Below are 23,151 nucleotides of genomic sequence, written 5' to 3'. Positions count from 1 at the left end.
AGACATTAGGGAGCCAATGTTTTCACCTGGGGGGCTGCGGTGGGGTCAAGGCTGCAGTGGAGCTGGCAAGCGTCAGCAATGTGCCTGCACCCATCCGCAGGGCTCTCTGAGGGTCCCTGCGCAGCCTCCCCAAAACTCCTCCATATACTTACACCAGCGACAAGGAGAGATGCCATCCAATCGCCCAGCATCACCTCAGGGTGGGTGTTATGGACCACGGGGAGGAGCACCCTGAAACAGGGTCCTGCACAAGAGCAGCCCAGGGCAACCTCAAGTCATGGTGATGGAGGAGGTTGGAGACGACCAGGAAGGGGACATAGGCTCTGGCAGCAACTCTGGGCTGTATGTCCGTGCTGACACAGAGGGAGAAGGAGCCAGAGCCCTCCCTACCCCTACAATTTCATCTCCTGGCTCTTCTTGGAGGCATTTAGACTGAAAGCCCCTTTTGTACCAGGACCAAGGGCTGGCTCACTCTGCAAGGCAGACCCCAGACAGCTGGGCTCTTGCTAAAACTCATCCCCAGCAGCTGTCCTGGGCTTCTGGAGTCTTTTTTGATGCAAAGAGCCCTCCCTCTCCCCCCGTCCAGGGCAGCTGGGGGATTCAGCAGCTTAGATGGTCTTCTGCTCTTAAAGTGCCCAACCATCTGTGGTTCAGAGCTTGGGAAGCTCAGAGCAGCCCAAACCCAGCAGGATGAGCCTGAGCACCCACCCATGGGAGAAGATGGGCCTCCTGGGCACCATGCACACGGCGGCTGGGGACAGAGAGCCTGTAAGGGAGGCCCAGGCTGAACCCCATCATTGGGCTGGGTCTTAGAGCTCAGCCATGCCCAGCTGGAGAGGGACCAACCTGCTACCTCCTGAAGGCGTTCGCCCACTCTTTAAAACCCTTCTCAGAAAAGCCACACCTAAGCCATACACACGCACAGTGAGAGAAACCCACTCAAGTCTTACGGGTTCAATATCAGCTCCATCACCGACTCCTGATTCAATTTTAGACCATGCACACGCAGTGAAACCCAGCCTCTCCACAGATCCCGTTACTGCCCTGTGACCGCAGGGCTGTGCTCAGGGAGAGGAGCAGAGCAGGAGACCATCCCATGGTGGGGGCGAGACAAGGGCGTGTGGTCCAGCTCCGGGGCCAGGCACGGACCTCCCAGGTCCTGGCTCAGCCACCACACACCGTCCCACAACCCCTGGGGAGAGGCACAGGATGGGGTGGGGAGGTGGTGCCCTCCAACCGACCGCTGCATCCCTCACAGGAGAGAGCTCATGGGTGATGGGGAATGGAAAAATAATTAACAGGCCAGGAGAGAAAAAAAAATCTCCAAAACATTAGGAAGAATAAATGACGGCTGGCGGGGGAGGGAAGCTGCCTTTAATACGGGATTAATCAAAAACAAGATAGAGCTAATATAAGCCAGGGCTCCAGCTTAATAGTGGCTCTGGTCCATGATGTTACTAGACTTTGGCTCCAAGGCCAAAAAAACCCTGACTTCTGCTAATGAAGAGGCGGTTTCTGCCCCACAACCATAAGCAACAACACTAAACAACAAGCCATCACAACAACATTTCCACAACCACCGCCTCTCCAGCACCTCAGAGGCTTTTCTAGATGCTGCACAGGCGGGTGGGTCAGCACACGGGGCCCAAGCTGGCAGAACTGTCATTTTCTGCAAGCACCCAGGCTTTCAGCATTTTCTTTTTATTTCCTTATAGGCCTGATAGCATTTTTTATTCAAACTGACAGCTCTTTCAGCCACGATAAACCCAAGCATAACAGCCATGCATGTAGACACATCTGAGCACAGATCCAAGATCAGCCTCAAAAGGCATCACCACCAGAGCAGCACGCAAGGCTCGGTGTCCCCGCACGGGCCCTGAGCCCGCAGCGAGGGATGAAGGCAGGTATCAGCCAGCATCTCACTCAAGCAGCTGCCCAGAGCTCTACTCACCTTCTTCTCTCTTTGGTGGGCTCTCCATCAGCACCGGCTGCAGCTTTGGCTCTGCCTGGGGAGGCTGGGTGGCCAGGGGAGGCTCCGAGCTCTCCGCTTGCCGTGCCGGCGGGGCTGGGACCTCGGCAGCCTTCGCTACCTGAATTTCCACGCGCTTGGTGGCTGCGTCGGGCACAGGAGCGTTGGCCATCTCAGCTCTTCGCTGGGGCATCTCGGGGATCTTTGATGCCGGCGCCTCCACCCTCCGGAGACCCGGCTCCTGGGGCTTGCCGAGGGTGATCTCAGTCCTCCTTGGGGTGGGCTCAGGGGGTTTGTGCCCCAGCACATCTGCTCTTTTGAGGCCAAACCTCGACAACCCTGAGGTGGAGTTCTCCACCTGCTTGGATGAGATGTCAATGGAGATTTCTGTTCTTCTGGACACCGGCTCGGGCAGTTTGGGTCCAGAGAGCTCCACTCTCCTCAGAGAGGGCTTGGGTGATCTTTGGCCTGTGGGGTCCACATGTCGGGCAGATGGCTCCGAATTCCTGGCGCCGAGTTCCTGAAACTTCTGCGTGGAGCTGGACACGGTGGACCTGAGGAGGGGGTTTGGGGTCCGTCTTTGTGGGGTGGAGGAATTTGAAGACTGATCTACCTCCTCGACCTCAAAAGATCTTTTCAGAGCTGCAAAACATGAAAAGGAGTTCAGAATTTAGTTACCATCCACCTGAGCATCTCAAAAGACACTTCCAGACACTGCCTGAGGCTCATAACCCCACTCCTGCTCCTCCACCTGAGGGTTCATAACCCCATTTAATGCAGATGGGGACTGAGGGTGAGACTCCACCTCTTCAGACAAGCTACAAATCCAGTAATAAACCTGGAACCAGAGCCAGAAAAATTCAACCCCAGAGTAGAAACCATCGCCACGCTGCCCTCCATCCCACCCGCACCCCACGTGTGCTTGGAGGGGAGCAGAGGGCCCCGTCACAGCACGGTAAAGCACGGCACAGGACTCGGCAATGGCCCGACTCCCAACACCTCCCTTTCCCTCTTGCATCCGAAGGATGCGCAGATAAACACAGGCTTCCCAGTGAGTGCTGCCAGCAAAATCCAACTCGGGAGCATGAAAACAATCCCAGGAGAGCATCAAATCCATATAAATACAGCAACAAAAACAAAGGTGGCAGCCACAGAAGCTCATATCCTTGAAAACAGTCCTAGAGATCACCCGAGCCAAAGACTTAAGTACTTTGAAAACATTGACTTGAGACCCCAATGCCAGGCAGGGGCCAACTGGGTAGCCTTAGGGACATCCTAAAATTTAAGCAGCATCATTGCCATTTTACCAACAGGGAAGTTAGGAGGCAAAGAGAGACAGATGCAACATCAGATTGGATGTTCTGATTTATGCTTGAAGAGGTGGCAGCGCCACTTCATCGAGCCCCAGCACCGTGCACGATCTGCCCCTGCACTCTCAGCTGCGGCAGCGGGGACGCACAGGTCACCCCGCAGAGCGGAGCGGCATTCAGACGAGTGCCCATCGTTCAGCTCTGCCCATCACATGGGTCCCCCTCAGCATGCAGAGATCCCCGACCAGGCATCAGAATGAAATCCCCAAACACCCCCAAGCCAGGAGTGCATCCAAGGAAGCCTGATGGTCGCTGGTGTCAGACCCTCAGTTTGGGGACACAAAGCACCAGCAAAGGAAGCCTCCATCCCTGGAGTGATGGTCCTGTCCCAGCCACACAGTTGAAGGCGAGCAGCTGCCTGACCATGTCCTGGCTCATGCCTGGACATCTACGTGTCCCCCACGCAGCCCTTCCCACCCTGCTCCAGCCAGACCTTGCTAAAGGAGTAGATGCCCTTAAGCCCAGCAGATCCCCTGTTCCATGCAGGAGCCAACCAGGCGGATACGAAAGGCTGAACTTCATGGGAAGGGGGGAAAACACAGAGAACCACTGCCAGATCCCATCCAAACACCACAGGTTCCCTCTGCCCCCCCAGCACCCAGGCAAGCATGGGGTCAGGGCAGAACAAGGCACAGCCCTGGGGTCCCAAAGCAGCCCCCACGAAGCGAGGCTGAGCCAACGTGGCGACAGCCTCAGCGTAATGACAGCCACGCTGCTAACGACTGGCACAAGCCTCAGTAATGAGTCCGCCCATCCTTTACATCAACAGGGTAATATCAGTGAGATTTAGCCTTTAAAAACCTGGGCTTCAGATCACACAGGACGCCAGGAACAGGGGGAGAGACTGGAGCACAGCCTTCCCTCTTCCAGGGTTGTCCACCCACTCCCCGGCCACCCCTGAGGTGGAGCTGGAGAAGAGCCACCATTTGGGAAGCAACTCCTCTGCTCTGTGGGGCTGCTCCGACCCCCTGGGGAAGGGCCAGGGGGCCTGGGGACCCTCCATCCCTCGGACACATCCGTTCGCCGGAGAGGAGCCATCTGGCGCGGCTGGGTCCAGCCGGCGGGACGGGGGGGCCGTCCACGTGGCAGTGGCCCCGGCTCCGCTCCGCCAGCAGATTGCAAACGCAGCTGCTGACACCCGCCGCCCCCCGCTCCAGGCAGGGCAGGCAGCAGATGCGGCTGCCTCCGGGCTGGGGACAGCGATGGCCCCGTCCCGTGGCAGCAGCTCGGAGAGGTCCCAAAGGAGACGGTGAGGAAAGCGAGGCCCTCGGAGCTGGGGCTCACGTGTCAGACAAGTCACGCAATGGGGAGACACACAGGGGTTAAAGCGTTAGGCTTTGGGCTGCTTTCCCTTTTTTGGGGGGAATACCCCAAAACTGCTAAATATGAATGCCAGGCTGCAAAACCAGCCGGAACGGGCACTGCAGAGGCTGGGACCAGGAGCCTCCCCAGGACGCTCCATATTAGTGACCCAGCAAAAGCCCCTCCCTGGACCTCCTCCGTACTCGGGGACAGACAGACGTGGGCACCGACACACACCTGTGTCCCCCAGCTCCGGTTCAGGCCCTGGCATGGGAACTGCCGGGAAGCCACGGCTCCCGGTGAGGGGGTCCTGGCCGGCATGGGCAGGGAGGGACGCATGGGGCAATTCACCCTCCATATTAACCGGATGGAAACGGCACCGCAGCAGCTTTATGGCTATGAAGAGGGGAAAGCACCGAAGCACAACACATGACACCACCATGTAAAACCCAGCAAGGGCCCCATGAAGTGTACTTAGTGACAAAACAGTCTGTCCTGCATCTCAGAGATATTCAGGCATTAGTAGGAGGCGGGAGGGAGGCAGCAAAGAAAAATAAAGATGTTTTTCCTCCATTTTATCTGCTCTGTTTTCTGAATCCCATGGAGCACTCCCTGCCCTGTCACCACCCTCTTGCAGAGGTGAGATGCTCTCTGCGGCAATCTCTGCTCCACGGTCTGTGCTTGGCACATCTCGTGTGCTGCAGGGCTGCGTCTAAATCTCAGTTCTCAGCATCCCAAGAACGATTAATCAAAAAAAAGTCCCAAGCTTGAGAGCTGTTCCAGCATGTCCAAAACTCTCAGGTCTCCAAAACTGAGCTGGAGCTTAGACTTTTCAGCACAGACTTTTCTATCGTTTTCCTTCTCCATCACACCCTTAATTCAGAAAATAACATTTTAGTTATTTTTTCCCCCCAAAGCCCAAGTTTAAAACAATGCACCAGTCAAGCCCAGTTTGCATTTTGCAGGAAAACAAAGGGAGCGGAAGGGACGACCTGACGGGGAGCTTTTCCCCAGCCTGGAGCAAAGCCGGGCGGGCAAGAGCAGCGGAGGACATGGCCCAGCCACACTACCAGCTCCCTGATGGATGGGATCTCAGTTTTGTCCACGTCAGGCTTTTAAAACCTGCTTGTCACGCCTCCAGCCAGCCAGCTAAGCCTCATTTTATTCCCCTTCAACAAAGCAGCCTAATAACCTCATGACAGATGTGTCTGGAGAAACAGCTTGAAAGTAAATGCTCTCAAGGAACTCGCTAGCAAAGGAAACGCTGGCGAGCATCTTTCCTTAACGAACATCTCTCTAGAAATTTCTCAATACCAAGTGGTTTGGGGATTTCTTTTTGACCCAGTAATGAGCTTTGGACAGAAACAGCCCTGCTGACCTCCAGGGTTCATTGCATGAACCGCCTCCATCATCTCAGGTCCTTTCAGTCCCCTTGTCACTTGCTACTGCCAAACAAATGGTGGCATCAGTGGCCGGGTGGTGGGTCACTCGACGGCAATGCTGGAGCTGCTGCACACAGTCCTTTCTTTTGACCTCAAACCTCTCGAAGTACCCCAAGCCCAGGGTAAACCTGCCCAACGCCACCAGCAAGGTCTTTCTGGAACACAGCCATCCCCTGCCCTTATCGAGGGGTTGGACTGAATACAACACCCAAAAATGGCTTTTCTCCAGGTCTTTCTGGGCCCTGCTGCAGAAAGGAGAACAAGGTCAAAGCCCAGACACAAAGGGGTTCAAAAAGCCTAAGGAAGAGCTGCAAAACTACGATTACAGCCACAGGAGACTCGAGCCATCCAAATAACGCCTCCCGTGCCGGGGCTGCAGTCCCGACGGGCAGTAAAGTGGTACTGAGGGGCTGGGCAAGGAACTGTCACCCCAAGGGAGGGTTAGAAATGGCTCAGCGGAGTTTCTGACAGCAAAATCACGAGGACCCCCAGGTCCCAGTGGCATTCCCTCCCCAACGGTGTCACTGATTTGCCTGGGGACAACCCGAGAGCTTTCCCACCCATGGCTCTCTGCGGAATGGGATGTCCATCTCGTGCCTCTGGTTGCACGGGGGTTTCGGTACCCAGCTTGTCCTGCCGGCACATTTGGCCACTGCCCTTCATCCAGCGTGGCCTGGAGAAGGTGAAACACCCCAGGCACGAGAAAGGTGAGAGACTGTGATCAACAGGGTTTGTGTTTCCACCTCTGAGACAGAGACCCACTGCCGTGAGCGTGATCCTCAAAGAAGATACCTTCAGCGATGGTGGCCCCCAGTGGGACCGAGCATGGCTGTAGCTCCAGTGCTCAGCATCGCCTCTCTCCTGCTCCTTGCACAGAGAAGAGAAAAGGACCTCAGGAAGCAAGAGAACTCTCAAAAAAAGAGAAAAAGCTTAAAAATAGCCTGTCCTGCCCAGAGCCAAGAAAGGAAAGTAAACAGCCTCTGCTCCAGATGACCCTCCTCCCAGCTTCCTGCGGGGAAACTGGCGTATTCATTACAACAACAGGAGCCGAAGGCACGGCAGCGCCGCAGGGCCCTGCAGCCCACTCCCACCCGCGCGATGCCGGGGTCCCACGCCAGCAGTCGTGGCTAGTGCTCTGGGTCCCTGGGGGGTTCCGGGTCCACATGTCCCCAAAACCCTGGGCCAAGGTGTCCCTGCCCCAGGCAGGGTCCAGGACGGCCACTCTGCAGGGCTATCCCCACTATGGTGTTTTCCAGGGGATTTTCGGTGCTAGCAGGGCTTCCCCAGCCCCACCAGCAGCATCCAATCTGCTGGCTGGTGTCAGAGGCAGCTGGCAGGGAAAGAGGCGGAGGTGTCGAGCATCGCCCTTCCTCCTCTTCCTCTGGAGGTGTGTGTGCTGGCGTTACCATCAACACACACTTCCTTTTAACTGATTCCAAACCAATTCAGGCAGCTCTGGCTCAATCCACCATTGCTCAAGGCAGCGGCTCCCCTCCCACAGCAGGGAAAGCCCAGAATCACCTAAAATGAGATTTCCAAGCGTGCCCTTTCAGATACAACCTCTGCCCCTGCCAGCCTCTGCCCACAACCATCGTGCCTGGGCTGGGAACCGCTCGCTGCGGTGTCCCTTTGGGGACCAGACCTTTGCAAACCTTTCGAGGTAGCAGCATTTTGCTGAGCATCACTCAGCTTTAAAAAATACTAGTATTAATCGTGGCAGATGAGGGAGGCACGGGCTTTCCGAGATAGCACCTGCGGCAGGCAGCTCTGCTGGCTGTGCACAATGGCAGCAGCTCCTGCAAACCCACAGTCTTCACCCAAACGTGGTCCCTGCCAGCCAGGCGCTTTGGGGCAAGGAATGCATGCCTTCGTCCCTGGCCCGAATGCTCCCCAAGCAAGCACAGGGCCTGAGAAGCGGCAAAATATTTATGCATCTTTCTATTTTGTGCTGCAGCGCTGGGGATGTCTGCTCAGCGCGGCCGCTGAGTCCTCCCGGTCACTCCACGGCCAGGCACCAGTAGGTCACACGTCACCAGTTAAAGCTGCTCTTTAGGAATCTTGCAAATTGGGAAGAGGGGGCAGAGGTCTGGTTCAAATCTCGTAGTTCATACGACAGCCAAGATTTTTCCAGAGAAGTCACAAGCAAGTAGCATGGCCGGGACCTTGTATCTACAGGCTCCTCCCAGAAGGCAAGTCCCTCCTTGGGGGTCCCAGCCAAGCCATGGGCGCCCAGATGCCATGAAGAGCTCTGGCTCCTGCCCAAGGACTCCACGTTTCCCGGTGGGAAGCACCAGGGTTACACGGCACATTGTCCACCGTGGCTAATCCTGCTCTGCAGTCCGGCTCTGAGCACCCCGTGGGACCCAGGGTGGGTCAACGAGGGAACATCTGCTCCTTCTTTCTTCCCTTTTCAAACAGAATACCCAAGTAACAGTCGAGGGGATGCTTTATACAAGGAAATCTCTATGCACAGAGCTCGGGAGGAGACCAAAATAAACAGCGAGGGATGCTGGCTCCTCCGGGACCTGCTTCACAACCGGAGCCTCAGGCTCTGCCACAGCCGCAGCGCCCAACTGCTTCCCATTAAACATCCCTCTGCCCCTCACGTGGTCTCTGTAACCCAGGGGTTACGTTTGCTTGCTTGCTTAAGCACGGAAATCTTTTCTTGGGTTTTTTGACACATAAGAGCCTTATGGGACTAGGGCAGCCAGGCGCCCCGTTATTTCACACGATACAATGGTACTGTTTGAGAGCGCTGACTTTCTCTAAACTGCTACCAGATGGTCACCTCCTGTTCCCGGGGAGGAAAGAGGGGGAGGCTGCAGGTCTCATCTTTCAAGGAGCCCTTGGAAACCCAACACAGCATTAACCGCTCACGGCCCTTAAAGCTTCGCAGACCCCTGTCACCAGGCAGCAGGATGCTCACGGCAGTTTTCTGGCCCAACTCAAGTGCAAAAAGCGTGTTCACCCACGTTTCCACGGGGCCACCTGGGTTTGGCTTATCCAAACCCACCGTCCCTGATGCCATTGAATAGCTGACACCATCCATAACAGAGGTGAATGCATTTTAGTGAACTAAAGGCTCAGTTACAGGCACAAGTAGGATGTTCTTCATGCATCTATAGGGTGTATATACACTGTATATTAAACATAAAGGTCCCACAGTAGAAGGGGACGGGAGCTGCAACCCTGCTGTAGGGCCAGAGCAGGATACCTCTATCCCATCCTCAACAATAAGATATTCCCAACTGCACCAAGCCCCTCAGAGGGGTCAAAAGCATGGGGCTGAGACGGGAAATTCACTGGCAGTGTGGGCAGCAAGCGATGCTACACACACTGGCAGGGCTTTGTGAGTACACCAACAGCTTCAAAAAGGCATGAGAAATTCGTATCCCCTCTTACATCCAGGGAAATGAAGGCAGGAAACTTTAAAAGCAACTTTGCTGAAGCTACCAGTCGTCCGACGTAAGAGATAAGAGAAGTCAGGGTTGCTGGATACCCTCCTTGTGCTTGCGCCAGGAGGTTTCACACCTTTCTTTTACCAATAAACCAACCTTGCTGCAATACATACATATAAACACATATATATAAATATAACAACAATCTGCTGTTGTAGCATGACTCTCACACTATCCTGGACCAGGTTATGAATGGTTTATACACAAATAAATCCTTTTTCTGACTTTACAAACAGAATTCCAAAGAAGTTGCAATAGATTGCATGGTCTGACACATAAATGGCATGTAGAAGGTAACGCTGGCAATGTGCTGTCACTATGCAGTGCCTTGCTGAACTGTGCAAATGGTACCAAGAGCTGAGTTACGGAGGAAGTTTGGGGATAAATGCAAGTTCAGGGCTCTGACCTTAACCGAAGCTTTTCAAGCAGCATTTCACTTACAAAGCCAGCCTGAGACCGATGCAGCAAACCCCTCATTTACCAGAAATGAACATGCAAAAGCGAAGTCGGGACTAAGAATAGAAAAAAATAAAATACAATCCACACTCAGATTAATTCAAAATCCCAGCTTTCCAGTCCCTATAATGCAGTTCTGGAAAGGTTTTAGCTTTGATTCTCCATTACGCTTTAGTTTACATAACCATTAACCCTCAGCAAAATGCTTCCAGATCAGACCAGTATATTTTACATCCCTTATATTAATTTCATACTTGTACAGAAAATTACATAAAATACAGGGTATCCAGCCCGGCGGATTGCATTACTGGCTCTGCCACAGGCTCTCTGCAGCTTTTGCCGCCGGTCCGTGCTCCAGTTTCCTTTCATAAGGGGAGGAGGAAGGAAAGAAATAAATCTTCTCTGCGCCTCCCAGAGGACTGCAGATTTGGTTTGGTTCACTAATATTTCTAAAACGCCTTAAAATTATTACCCAGAAGGCAAAAGTATGATGCAGATGGTCTTGCAGACCCCAGACCGCCCTGTGCTACCAGCTTCGGTGCTGGTACCACAGCGGGTATAGGAAGCCATAAGCACCCAGACGCCATCCCCATGAGTCACGGCTCCCAGCACCCACGCAGGGCACAGGGGACGTGGAGAGTGACTCAGGCGGGCGACCAGCCTCCGTGGTGATTAAATCATTAAGTGATTGAGTCTCGGCCTGAGAAGGTGCTCCGATGGGTGGTGTTGCAACATGCTGATTAAAAAGCTACAGAAAAGGGTAAATTAGTAAAAGTGGCTAAAGGAGGGACACGGGAGCCAGCCAGGCCCGCAGTGCTGCCCGCTAGCCCTGCCTGCGCTGCCCGCTGATTGCTGGTGCCACTGTAGCCAGCTCTGGTGTCTCTGTTGGAGGGGACGCCCAGCACCGCAATGCGAGCACTTGTCCAAACGTCCTGAAGGCTGGCAGAGAGCAAACCACTCCTGCTCTCTTCTCCCCGGTAAATTAAACATGCTTTAAAAAAAAAAATAAAAATCCATCCTTTTCACATTTCCCCATATTTGCACTTCCCACGACCAGATGAAAGAAAGACTGAGGTCCCAACCCCAGCCCTCACCATGCTCCTTCCCATCCAAACCAGTCCAGCAGACCAGTGCCAGCACGGTGCTCTGTGCCGATGCCCTCACCACTAACCCCTGCCATGACTCTCAGGGCTGGAAGAAGCTGGAGAGCACCCAACTCACCAGGAGCAAGGGGCCATACAATTTTATGACACTTACTCAAACTGCCACCTCTACTGCTGGGAGGATAACGGCACAGACCAATGTGGTCACGGTATCCGCTGCCCTGCAATCCGCAGGAGGCTGCCTGACGTCGGCAGTGCCTGCACCCAGGCAACAGGTTGGTACCCCACCCCAACTTGCCCTAACTCGGATGCCAGCAACAGGGCATCTGCTGCAGCGCTGGGAGGATGCAGGGGGACGGACCGCCCTGACACCCATGATGTCTCACCTTTCAGCATGCAAACCAGCCAAGAGCCAGCCTGGATGGACCCTGCACCCGGGTCACCGCTCCGAAGGTGACCCCAGGAGCCCCAAGTGCTGAGCTCCGTCCAGCAACCTCCTCTCCTCCGTCCAGCATCCTCACAAAAGCAATCACAGTAAAAGCCTGAGTCACAGCCATCAGGAGAGAAGAGCTCTCATTAATCCGGGGGCAGCTTTTCGGAATAACTTGGGGGTAATAATAAACCCCTTCGTTGCCCAAGGGCTACTCCTCAGCAGCACCATTTGCACAGCAGGGAAGGGAGCAAGGAGGGGTCTCCCGCAGGAGAGCACAGGAGGAGGGCACAGCAGGTGGGTGCAAACTGCTGAGGCCTCCATGAGTAAAGCAGAAGGGTGCCAGGACCAAATGATACCCTGCAGGTATGAAATGAGAGGTGGCCAGGACACCACCCTGGCCCCATGCCGAAGAGCATGACAGGCAGCCCACCCCGGTCCCACTAAGCATTCCCCTGATGGACCCTGGCCCCTGCCAAACAGGCACATCCCCATCAGGAACTGGACTCAGACCCATTGACTCATTTTACAGGCTTCAAACAAGCTTAACCAGGATTTAGGACCGCTTGGCTTGTTGCCTCCATGTCCCACCTCTAAAGACCAAGAAGGTGCCAGAGCTCACTGCAGCAGGAGGAGGGAGGGAGGCTGGGAGAGGGAAAGAGCCTGCGTAATGGTCCTGCAAAAAGACGTTGCCTTAAATATCAAGTAACAGGGTTAGAAACGTGAATATCTAGAGTGATTATGGGCTCTGAAGTCTCCATTATTGTCTTTGGATTTATGACAAGTCCCGGTCCAGGCTTTTGCGGCTGCTGTCTGGGTCCTGGCTCCTGGGAAAACGGGCTGAGCAGCTCCCTGCAAGGAAGGGCTGCAAAACGAAAAATAAACCAGCACCCAGACAGCGTGGCCACAGGACACCAGCAGTGCCAGGACTCACGCTTAGCAGCAGGTTTGCTGGCATGTATTGGCCAAGATGTGTAGACATGGTCACTTAAATGTATTAGGCATGACCCAACATGTTCTAGAGGTGCTTCCTACTCACTCCACTGCTATAAACCACCAACAGGCAATGAACAAAGAGTAAAGCTGGAGAACAATTATATTTTAGGTGAGCTTCTTACTAAGGGAAAGATACTACCAAGATCCCAGAGACTGGCGAGTACTTGGAAGAACCGGTATGGTGTACACGCTCCAAACCTTGACTTACCTCCGTGCACCAGCAGTACGCTTGCACAGCCAAAGTAGCTGCCCTGGCCCTGGTGTAAAGACTCATCCTCTCTCTGTCCCTTCCCATCCAGCCGCTTTTGAAAGGTTTCTTTATGATCAGTGCACCACTGTGCTCCCTTTGCCCAAGACTGATCTCAAATGAACAGCAAGAGCTCACCCGTACCAGCCAACACTGGAAACCCTCCATGCTGACGCAGAGCCAAGGACACTGTGCTCCATGATGCAGTGGTTGCCCATCCCCAAGGACATGCAGCCCAGCCCTCCTTGCATAAGATGACTATAAACAATGACCTTTGGATGACCCTACATCCCAACCGGGGCCAGAGGCTATCCCCAGAGCCCAGCTCACGTGGACGGAGAGATCCACGTCCTGTTCTTCCCTTTCCCACTCCCTCAAAACCTTTTTATTCCCAAGGAACTAAATATACATAGGGGGGAAAAAACCAACCCGCAACAGCAGATCTCCGCTGCTGTAACCGGGCAGATGCGATTTTTCCACTCTGTGCATGAAAGGCCAGTTCCGCAGGGGAAGATACAACTTCTGCTAGGGAAGACGCAACTCCTGCCTTCCCAAAGGCGCCTTCCCCTGGCTCCTGCCTCTCCCACCACACACCGATTTGGCAGAAAACTCCTATCCACTCCATCCTTTTGTCTCAGATTCAGAAACATAGATAGGAAGAGTGGAAAAAGAGAGAAAACTCTCTGAAGCGCCTGTAAAGCTCGTCTCTGAGCACATCAGAGGTGACCGGCTGTCTCAGAGCAGCATGCTACATCCATCAGCTGGGAGAGAGGTGCTGGCTCTACCCACGCTGGGCTGGTGATGAAAAGTACCAGAAGAGACCAGCTGCAGTGTAATTTTTCGGGGACAGCCCAGGAAATCCAACAATTGATCTTCAGGAGCTTTGCTTCACTCCTAGGGTTGAGACGATCCAAGATATAATCTGAAATAACTTCTTGCATTTCCTTTTCCAGGCATTGAACCTCCGCACACGTTAGTCACACACCCAGACTCCCAGCCCACTCCCGTGCATGTAAGCCCTCATCCCGAGGACCCACAGCAGGGCTTACAGGAGAGACCCCGAATCCAAGTGAGACGCTTACACAAACACGAAGCACGTCTCCTCTCCGGGGCTTTTCACCATATTGAATTCAAGCCACATCACCCACATAACATCGCGACCATCCCTCTGGCGCGTTCCTGCTAATATTAGCAGCAGGGTTGAGTCCCAGCATCCGCAGCACGCGGGCAGCAGCTGCTCCCCACGGCAGCAGGCGTGCCAGCCCCGAGCAGCCCAGGGGACGCACCACCGCCACGTGTCCCAGAGACATCCTGGGCATTTGCTCAAATAAATTTTAAGGATGAGCCCATGAGATTCATGCACATAAAAAAGCCTATTTCTAATACAGCCCCCTCCTGAAAACAACGCGGCTGATGGTTTTTTTGTCTTTAATGACCCTTAAAACCACGACATAACTTAGCACAACTCAGTACCTCATTGAGACAAAGTCTTTGGCTGAAATACTAGAAATACCATGTGTCGGGCGGTGCAAGAAGTATGTGCCTGTAGGGAATGAGTCCAATAGCGGGGAAGAAAAAAAAATAAAAATAAAATAATCAGAGAAGCCTTCCTATGAGCACTGATGTGTCCTGGCAGGGCTGGAGGCTCCCTGCCCTCAGTGCCCAGCTCCACGCAGCTCATGACTGCTCAGACCGCCGCACTGCCAAGGATCGCCCGCCAGCGAGGGAGCTGGGCTACAGGGAAGGGTACTAAATCAGGGATTAAGAACTATCAACAAAGGCTGTCTTACGGTTTCTGCCAGAGCAAAGCTGCAAGCTTGCATCCTCCCCAGGCTCTAGCTCCAGCCATCACGTTGAACCCCTCGGCACCACCCTGCTGCTCTATGCCCCACTCGGCGTTTGCCATCATTCGCAGCTTGCACCTGCTATGACATTTTGTGTTTCAACATTACAAGGAAACGAATCTGGTGTTGACCGACAGCACTGGCAAAGGCAAAGAGCGCTCAGCATCACTGCTGCCAACTCACCATCAGCGATTGCCAGCAAAAACGCGCCTCTGTTACCCCTGGGACTCTGCTCGGCAGCAGCCACATCCCACCAGGATGAGGGGCCGGAGCAGATCTCTTCTGTCTTACTACCAGGCAGTAGATCATGAGTGCACAGTGCTTTAAATCCCTAGCAGGAAGACGAGTACCAAGTTGCGGAGTTATCTTTGGGCATCATCACAACCAACCAAAGCGGCGAGAGGAACATCTGCCCCTCTCCTCAGTCGAACCTCACAGACGTCAACGCTCCCATATCACCCAACCTGAACAGGATCGGGATGGTTTGGGGTTTACACAACAGTAACACGCTGCACAAGCATCCCGCCACCCGGGTTGATTTACTGCTACAGGTTCCCTTCCTTGCCACTCAGGGGTCTGTGCCTGAGACTCCAGGGAGCTGAGCAACCCGCAGCCCTCTCTGAGGCAGAGGTGAGCTTGCGAAGTGCTGCCGCAACCGCGGCTGAACAAGCCATGCTTCCGAAAACCTGCCAAAATCTATAAAGCCGGGGCAGAACTATTATGCTCTGTAAATCCTGGCAAACCACAGAGCTAATAATGCTCTCTCTCCCCCGTTAGAGACGAGGAAGCTCTTGCCAGTCAAAGAAGCAGGATTAGTGCCCTCTGCGCAGGACCTGCTGGCTCGGTGCAAGGTGGACACACGTACCGCTGCCTGGATGCAACCATCCCCATCGCATCATCGGGCACAAGGAAGAACGTGTTCCGCTGTGCTGCGTTTCCCTCTCGCACGTTGCTTCAATTTGGAAACTAAACTGGAATTGAGTATCTCATTCTCCTTCCCCCTCCCAAAGGGCCCTCGCATCCTCCTCGAGCTCATGGAGGCTGGCAGCTCCTGCGCCAGCAGCCCACAGGCGAGCCTGCAACTCCCAGCAGGTACAAGAAACTGTCGGTCCTACACCGGGGAGGGATGCTGCGAGGAAAGGAGGCAGGAACAACCAGGGTGATTCGGGAGGGCAGGCAGTGTGTGACCAGCAAGAACAAAGGGGGCTCTGGCTGCTGGGTGATCTGGTGTTTCTGCTCCGTGGTATTTTTGGCTGATCTTTCCTGCTTGGCCACGGGCTGCCTGGGGCTGAGATACCCACCCAGCAGACATGAACACTGCATCTCCTGCCCTACAGGCTAGAAATTAATTGCCTTGTTCTTAGGAAGCTGCTACGCAACCCAGAAAACTAATTAAATTGTGAAACAGTAGCCCGGATCCCTGCTCAAGGGCAAGGCCAGACCTTTTGGCTGCAGATCCACAGAGCTTTCCCCAGCCTCTCCCTCTGCACAGGCAAAAACTATAAAGCGCTCCATGGACTGAAAATAAAAAAATAAAAAAATTAAAAAATCGCACTGCAGAGCGGCTCGGTGCCACCAAGCAGCACACCCAGCCTGAACAAGCAGCCCCGGGGCTCACAGCAGAGCCTTTATCATATCCAAGTAGGGAATTACTCATTCTTCAGAGCTTTAAATGCAACTGGGGCAGGCGAGAGGAAAGGCTGTAATTACATCAGGACTCGGAGCCCTGCGGTGGGGAAGATCACGAGTCCCCGAAGGACAGTTACAAAGGCGCCGTTGAACCCCGAGTGCCAAACTGAGGGTGTATTTGGGTCGTTCTCTGTGTCCCAACACTTGTTAGTCCCCATCTAACTAAGGGGCATGACTTCCCTCAGCCTCCTGCTAAGCCCTCCACTCCCAACTTTAGCTGAAGAAAGCCCAGGGGCTGGAAAAAGAGGATGTGGACCTGACTAAACCTTACGACGAGGGCTGCGGAGACCCCAGCTCTGCCACCCGTTTCCTGCCTGACCTGGAAGAGGAACCCTTGTGCTCTCAGCTTCCCCAGCTACCCAGCAGGAAAAACACCGCCGCGCTCCTTCCCGAAGGCAAGGCTGGATTGACCAGGAGGCGGTGAAGCCGTCCCAGCCTATAGCTACACGCGCAGCCCCCGGATAAGCTTTCACCGCGGCCCCCAGATCTCCACTGTTTCTTAGTTTGTTTTTTTTCTAGAAACCGCTGCACAAAGCTCAGTTTGGGTCGCTGCCAGGACGTGAGAGTGCGTAGGGATGGAGCTGCTCTTCCAAAACTCCGCTCAGGAAGATGAGATCCCCCAAGCCGATCTCTCAACGTCTGCTTCAGACGCAACCCTCCCCTACCCCTCTCCTGCCCATCTTTAACTCTTGTACCCATCTGGCAGCAGCACACTTCTCCGCTAGCTTATTTTCTTGCCTGAAAAAGCCAGCACGCTGGGCAAGAGCCGCAGACACCGGGGAGAAGGCATCCCCGTCCGCACACCGAGGGGATTGCAAGGAGATACTCCATCGGAGAGCGAGGCAACGCCGTCGGGCAACTGGAGCTCTGCCATGGGACAACTGCAAAGCTTTCGAGGGCAGGCGGCTCCCGCTATGGACATACTTGAAACTTGGGTTCGTTATCCACCTCTCAGCTACTCTAGGGCTGCGTTTGCACCCAAAATCTGGGAGCAGACAGAAGGGCCGGTGCCTGTGGTTGCACAGACTTTTAGTTGTGTCGGGCGTGTGTTTTCAGCTAAAAATCTACATAAGCCAACTTGGGAAAGGCAGGAAAGGAAAAACATCCCGTGAGATCCTGCTTTAGCAGATAACCCCCAGGCGCAACGCTGCTCCGAACAAAAGGCACGGCAGCCCGGCGGCGGCACCGACAGCCCCCGGCCGCCCTCGGGCACCCCGCTCCTCCCGGCACTACCCACCCGGGCGGGTGCGACCCGCGGCGGGGCCCCGGCAGAGGCCAGGTCCCCCCCGGGCACGGCAGCAGCGGGGAGAGGCGGGGGGCAGCCGGACGCGGGGGTAGGGGGGGGCTCAGCCCCGCTCCGCCGCGGCGCCCCCGGCCCGGTGCCTGTGAGGGGCGCGGGCGGCCCCGCGCTGCCCGGCACACGGCACGGCGGCGACTTCTCCCGCCCTTTCCCCGGTTTAGCCCAAAAAGCAGCACCCCCGCCCTCACCCCCGGGGCCACCCACCTTCGAAGTCGGAGATGATGCCCTCCAGGTGGGCGTTGACGGCCGGGTCGGCCATGGCGGGGCGCGGGGCGCTGCCCCCCGGCTCTGCGGGGCGCGGGCGGGCGGGTGCGCGCAGCCGCCGCCGCCGCCGCCTGCGGCCGAATGAATGGCGGAGGGCGAGCGGCTGCGGCCGCCCCCCGCGCCGGCGGGCAGCCTGCCATGCCGCCCGGCCCGGCCCGGCCCGGCCCAGCCCAGCCCCCTCGCCGCGCACTGGCTGCTCCCCACGCCCGTCACGCCGCCTCCCCCCCCCGCACGGCGGCGCCGGCCCCTCTGTGGAGCGGCGGGCGGGGACCCCCTGCACCGCCCCGGGTGGGTGGAAGGGGCACCCGCGGAGCCCCCGCGGGAGCCGGGCACTGCCCGCCCGGGGGCAAACAGCCCCTTGCAGCCTCGAGCGTGGCCCGCATCCCCCCCCGCCCGGGGAGGAGGGGAGCAGAAGGCACGGGCCGAAACCCGCGCCTGCCGCCCTGCACCCGCGCCTGGTGAGGGGTAAGGGCCCAAGGGTGCCCCAGGGAAGGGACGGCACCAGCCTAAAGGGGCGGGTTACAGCCCTGATGTCCTCCAGCACCGATAACCCCTTCGCTTTTCCATTTGCCCTTGTTTGGAAAGGAGCAACACGGCCCCCCCCTCCTCTGTTTTCATAACTTCTCAAAAATCAAACCAGAGCACTAGCTAGCAGTGCTAACTCATCACTACCACATCCAAACCGCTTCTCCAGCCAGCTCTAGAAAATCGCCACCGAAGCAGCAGAAGAGGCTGCAAACCCTGCCCCAAGGCCGGGCAGGCCTGTGCTGAGGCCTGGGCAGCTCGCTCCTCTCCGGCCAGGGCCAGCGAGGCCATGGCCAGCGCTGGGCACCGCCACCGGCCTCTTCCACCGCACTGCTGCCGCCTCCTCTCCACCTCCCACACCCTCTCTGCTCCTTATCTGATGTTTCTCCCTTCCCCTGTTGATTCAGATCCTGCCCTCTTGACCCTCTTTTTATCCTCCCCGCCCTGTGTTTTAGCAGCATCATTTAAAAGCGATGATACCCACTGAAATGCGTCCAGGCACATCAACAGGAAAAGAAGAATTAATGGGCTGGGGTTTTAGTCCACTTTGGGTGAACCATAAAGAAAAATTATGCAAAACAGTAGTACTGGTACCGCCTGTTACTGCAGAAAGTACATGCTTCATCACTTATGTCACACTTTTAATTTTACACTTCCACAGTCTGCAAACACCACAGACTCCCCAAGAGTGTATGTGAACCAGAACACGAAACCAACAGCACCAATTTCCCAGACTCAAGAAGTTCCAGGTTTTCCACACTGTTAATAGCTTGAGGTTTTAATCCATGGAAAGGCATTATTTTAAAACATAAGAACTGCTTAAACAACCTTGAGACTGCATCTTTAAAATAGAAATATGGTATTTTAAGGTATAAACAGTGGTTTTCCTCTCCTTTCACAGAAGCAGCGCTCAGCGCTAGGAGTGCAAGAAATGAAAGAGATGTCGGAAACCAACACACCGCAACAGTGCAGGGAGGAACAGGCTTTGAACCTCTGTGCAATCACAATATGGAAATGTAAACGCCTCCCCGTGCGCTACGCCGTCCGCAGGGCCCCCAGTGCCCGTTTCCCCGGCAGCCCCACTGCCTGAACACCATTACCTGTTCCCGACGCCTTAGAGGAGAACAGGAACGAACGTCAACCTGCGGCTCTCGTGCAGCTGGGCTCAGCGCCCGGGTGTTGGGTCCCCGCCGTCCCCACACGCTCTGCAGGGAGCGGCAGCGACTGCCACATTGCACAGCATCGCATGCTGCCTGAGCGCACTGGTGGCATTGATTTTTGAAAGAAAGTGCCTTTATTTTTCTCTTCTCAAGTGCTCGGATGCAGGTCACATCCGCAATCCATTTCAAGCAGGTAAGAATGTAGCTGTCAATAATTAACCTTAGTTACTGAGCGAGAAAAAAGCTGAGAAAAAAGCTACTTTCTTAAAATCTGTCGATGACTCCCTTGCTGGAAGAGCAGAACCTAGATTAGACTCTTACAAAGGCTGTTAAGCATTGTAACTCCCCAGTACATTCTCATCACACGGTTGTAGAATGGGTTTAAAGGCGGGGGGAAGAACTAAGCAAGACAAACTAAAAATCCATATTGTAAAAAAGATTTTTAAAAAGCAATAGGGTCAATCTGAGGAAGGACAGAACGCATTTTTTGATGTTCAGAGTCTCCCCGCTTGCAAGCCCCCCAAGATTCAGTGTCAGACCTGCTGCTTGGAGTTTGGTGGCACTCTCTGAACTAGGTCACACGGGGACCGGCGTGGCACTGTGCTGGGGACTCTGTTTTTGAGGTCAACCGGAGGCAAGAAGTAGACCACTAGAAAAAACCCGATTGTTTGATGGATTGTGAGTAGCGAGCGTCACAATGACGTCCTGCTGGTCTCGTGGACCTGGTGAAGAAGCTCCAAGCTCTTCAGCAGGAGAGTTTGAGGCAGTTTGGTTTAGTCACAGTTCCCTGGGTCACTCTGCCTTTCCTAAGCAAAGATGATGTTATTATCCCGGATCTAATAAAGGTTTAGCAAATGAACAGGCCTAGAGGAGAGCCCCAAGAAGTGTGAAATAAAATATCTGGACTATAAGTAGGAGTTCATTTTCATTGAAACCAGCTGGTTAATATTGCACCCGTGTGCACCTAAGGCACCGAGAGGGGGAGAGGAAGACAGAAAATTACAGCAACTGAAGGATAACAAGAATATCCAGAGCTCTAATAGTAAATACTTAAAGCAAGAAGGTATGTAAACAACTCACCCCACAGCACATAACCCAAGCGCCTGCAAGTAGAGGAGGAGTAAGCTTTCCTGCGGGGACATAAGCCCATCCTTCTCTTGCCTGGAGACTTTCTTGCACCTTTATCTGATTTAGCCACGGTCAGAGGTATGGCTTTACAAGAGCAGAACACCAAAAAAAAAAAAATCATTCACTTGTCCAGTCTGCACATAACAACCACACACCATTTCATCTGGTTCTCTACCTGCGCCTTGAACCCAAACACTTGTGTTTAGCTGAACACTTCTTCCAGAAAGGCAGGAGACCCTGGGAAGCTGAGCACCCATCCCAGAGGGATGGAGAATCCCCCACCTCCCCTAGAATTTGTTTCTGGGGCTCCCCGTCAGCACAGCACAGGCGTGTGTGGTACTGCTCATCCAACTGCAGTTTCGGCACAGGCCCCGCTTTGTCCTTGTCTGGTAGATCGAGGAGATTAAGGACCCTGAGCCTTCTCCCAACGAAAGATCTCCCACACTGATCACGTCACCTACATTCCCTTTGATAAACTAATCAGGTTCTGCTCCTTCTGTCCTTCGTGTTGGGTATCTTCTTCAGTCACTTATCTGGCTTTCATGCTCCTTTCTCCCAACATTTCACAAGTGTTTGTCATTGGGTTTTTATTTTAATAAAGAGAACTCACTTTTCAAAAGAAAAAGAGCAGATTATATCTCTTCTGTTGCTCGCTGCTCCCCTTGCTTACACAACCAAGTGTCTCCCTAACTGTTTTTATTGTAGCAGAGGACTCACTCCGAGCTCCTGGTCAGCTGAAACCTGCAGGATACTTTACACGGTGACTGCTGTCCAAGACACAATCCCTCTTCTGCAAACCACTGGCTGCAGGAGGGTTTCAAGTAAATGACTTTCCTTGCTGTATTACATTACAATGGAAACACTTCTTGTTTCCTTACTAATCCAGGCCACCGAGGGCACTGGCTGCCCAGCCCTTTTTCCTTCACCATCACTCTGCTCTTCAGATGAGCAATAAACTTCCTGCAAAGTTGTTTTGTTGGCCTAGAAGTGATTTCCTGCCCCCAAAAAGGCAGTCTGTAAAATCTGCTGATCACTTCGTTCTAGATACCAAGCTAAAGCTAGCTTGATGCCATGGTAGCTGGCAGATGCAAGAAACCTTGACTCTTGTCCCCTGGGTACGTTATCCCTGGGCTCTCCCGCCCGCCCGGCAGCGATGTACCTCGAGGGCTTCTCCAAATCACAGCACAACCTCCTCCAGAAGCAGCCAGTGCTGGTCACTGCCTCTGCCCTGACACAGGCGTGGGGGGACCACGGTGCAGAGCAGACCTAGAAAGTCACTTCAAGAAGAAAACACCGTAAGAGAGAAAAAACCCCAAGGAGATGGTAGGTGTCAGCGTTAGAAGATCCCTTATCAAGACAGGCTAAGGCAGAAAAGGGACTTCCTTATCCATACACATTTTAAACAGCACTGTACGGTTTCCTTGCAAGCTGCTAAGAATGCAGTTTTTCAGGCAGATTTTCTTCCTCCCACAAGTCAAGGTTTTTCTGAACCCGCACAGCTCTTATCGCTCTCACAATCTGCTGCAGTCATGAGCGTCAGGCTCGGTTAGACTAGGTGGCATGAGTCATTGTGGCTACCTGAATCTTACAGTATCTCGTACACAAAAGCCGGTAATTCATCCGCAGCATCTTCCCTTTCGTCCTCCTATTTTAATTAGAAAACAAAACTCTTCATTGATTCTAGCCTCATTTATAAAATGCTTTGAGACTTACTAACCAAAAGTACTACATAGGAGCAACTAAATATTATTATTAACCGACTAATGTTTCTATTGAGAGCCCAAATATCTTTTCCTGATGCTCATCACAGATGAAACATCCTTCCCAGCCTTTCCAGGTCGGTGCAGCACGTGGGTGGAGGCTCTTGCACCACGCGACACCAAGCCCCAACATCCGCAGCGGTCCATCATCCCCACGGCAGCGCTTCCAGGCGAAGCACAGGGCAGCACTGGCTGCACCATCCGCTCGGCCGTTGTCAGGCAGGCAGCACCAATGCAGGGTGACAGGTAGAAACAGACGTACAACAACCCGGACAAGGCAGATTTTGAAGGTGAAGGAGTGGTGAGTCACATCTCTCCTTTCTAAGCCAAAAAAAAAAAGGCTGCTGCAATTACCTTCCCTTCTGCTCCTCTGCTCCCTGCACCTTCTGAGTTCTTGTGCTTCTGCCCAAAAAACATTTCTGCTTCCAAATCCACCAGGAAGAGGTTCAATGATCTCCATATTACAGGTGGGGAAACTGAGGCACGTAGCAGCCATCACTCAGAAATGGGGAGCTGGCAAATAGTAAGACCAGACCTGGCTGCGGTGGTGAGCAGTGCTGAATCCGGCCCCCAGCTCCTTGGGAAGCGCCAGTGTTACTGGCTGGGGGGCGGGGGGGGACTCTGGAAGGAAAACCAGAGATGCAGTTCCCATCACCTCCGCCCATGCTTTCATGTAGATGACGGCATGCATCCAGCCCTGCTGATTAC

The 23,151-nt window shown here is 54.3% G+C and overlaps 1 protein-coding gene across 2 annotated transcripts in view; it reads right to left on the bottom strand.

Moving 5' to 3' along the window:
* SEPTIN9 (septin 9) overlaps positions 1–23,151 on the bottom strand; it is a 104,211-nt gene that overhangs the window by 58,755 nt on the left and 22,305 nt on the right. Inside the window, exons 1-2 of one of the 2 annotated variants that reach the window (XM_059828365.1) lie at positions 17,811–17,865; positions 1,952–2,611 (exon numbers count right to left, since the gene is read on the bottom strand). In XM_059828365.1, coding sequence (XP_059684348.1) covers positions 1,952–2,611; positions 17,811–17,865 — 715 coding nt within the window. Of the gene's footprint in view, positions 1–1,951; positions 2,612–17,810; positions 17,866–23,151 lie in introns of those variants that run through there. The other variant, XM_059828364.1, reaches the window with a different exon arrangement.

This window comes from Gavia stellata, chromosome 22 (assembly GCF_030936135.1).
Source record: "Gavia stellata isolate bGavSte3 chromosome 22, bGavSte3.hap2, whole genome shotgun sequence".
Taxonomy (NCBI): Eukaryota; Metazoa; Chordata; class Aves; order Gaviiformes; family Gaviidae; genus Gavia; species Gavia stellata.
The sequence above is the reverse complement of the archived record's forward strand: the minus strand, read 5'-3'. Positions and strand labels throughout refer to the sequence as shown.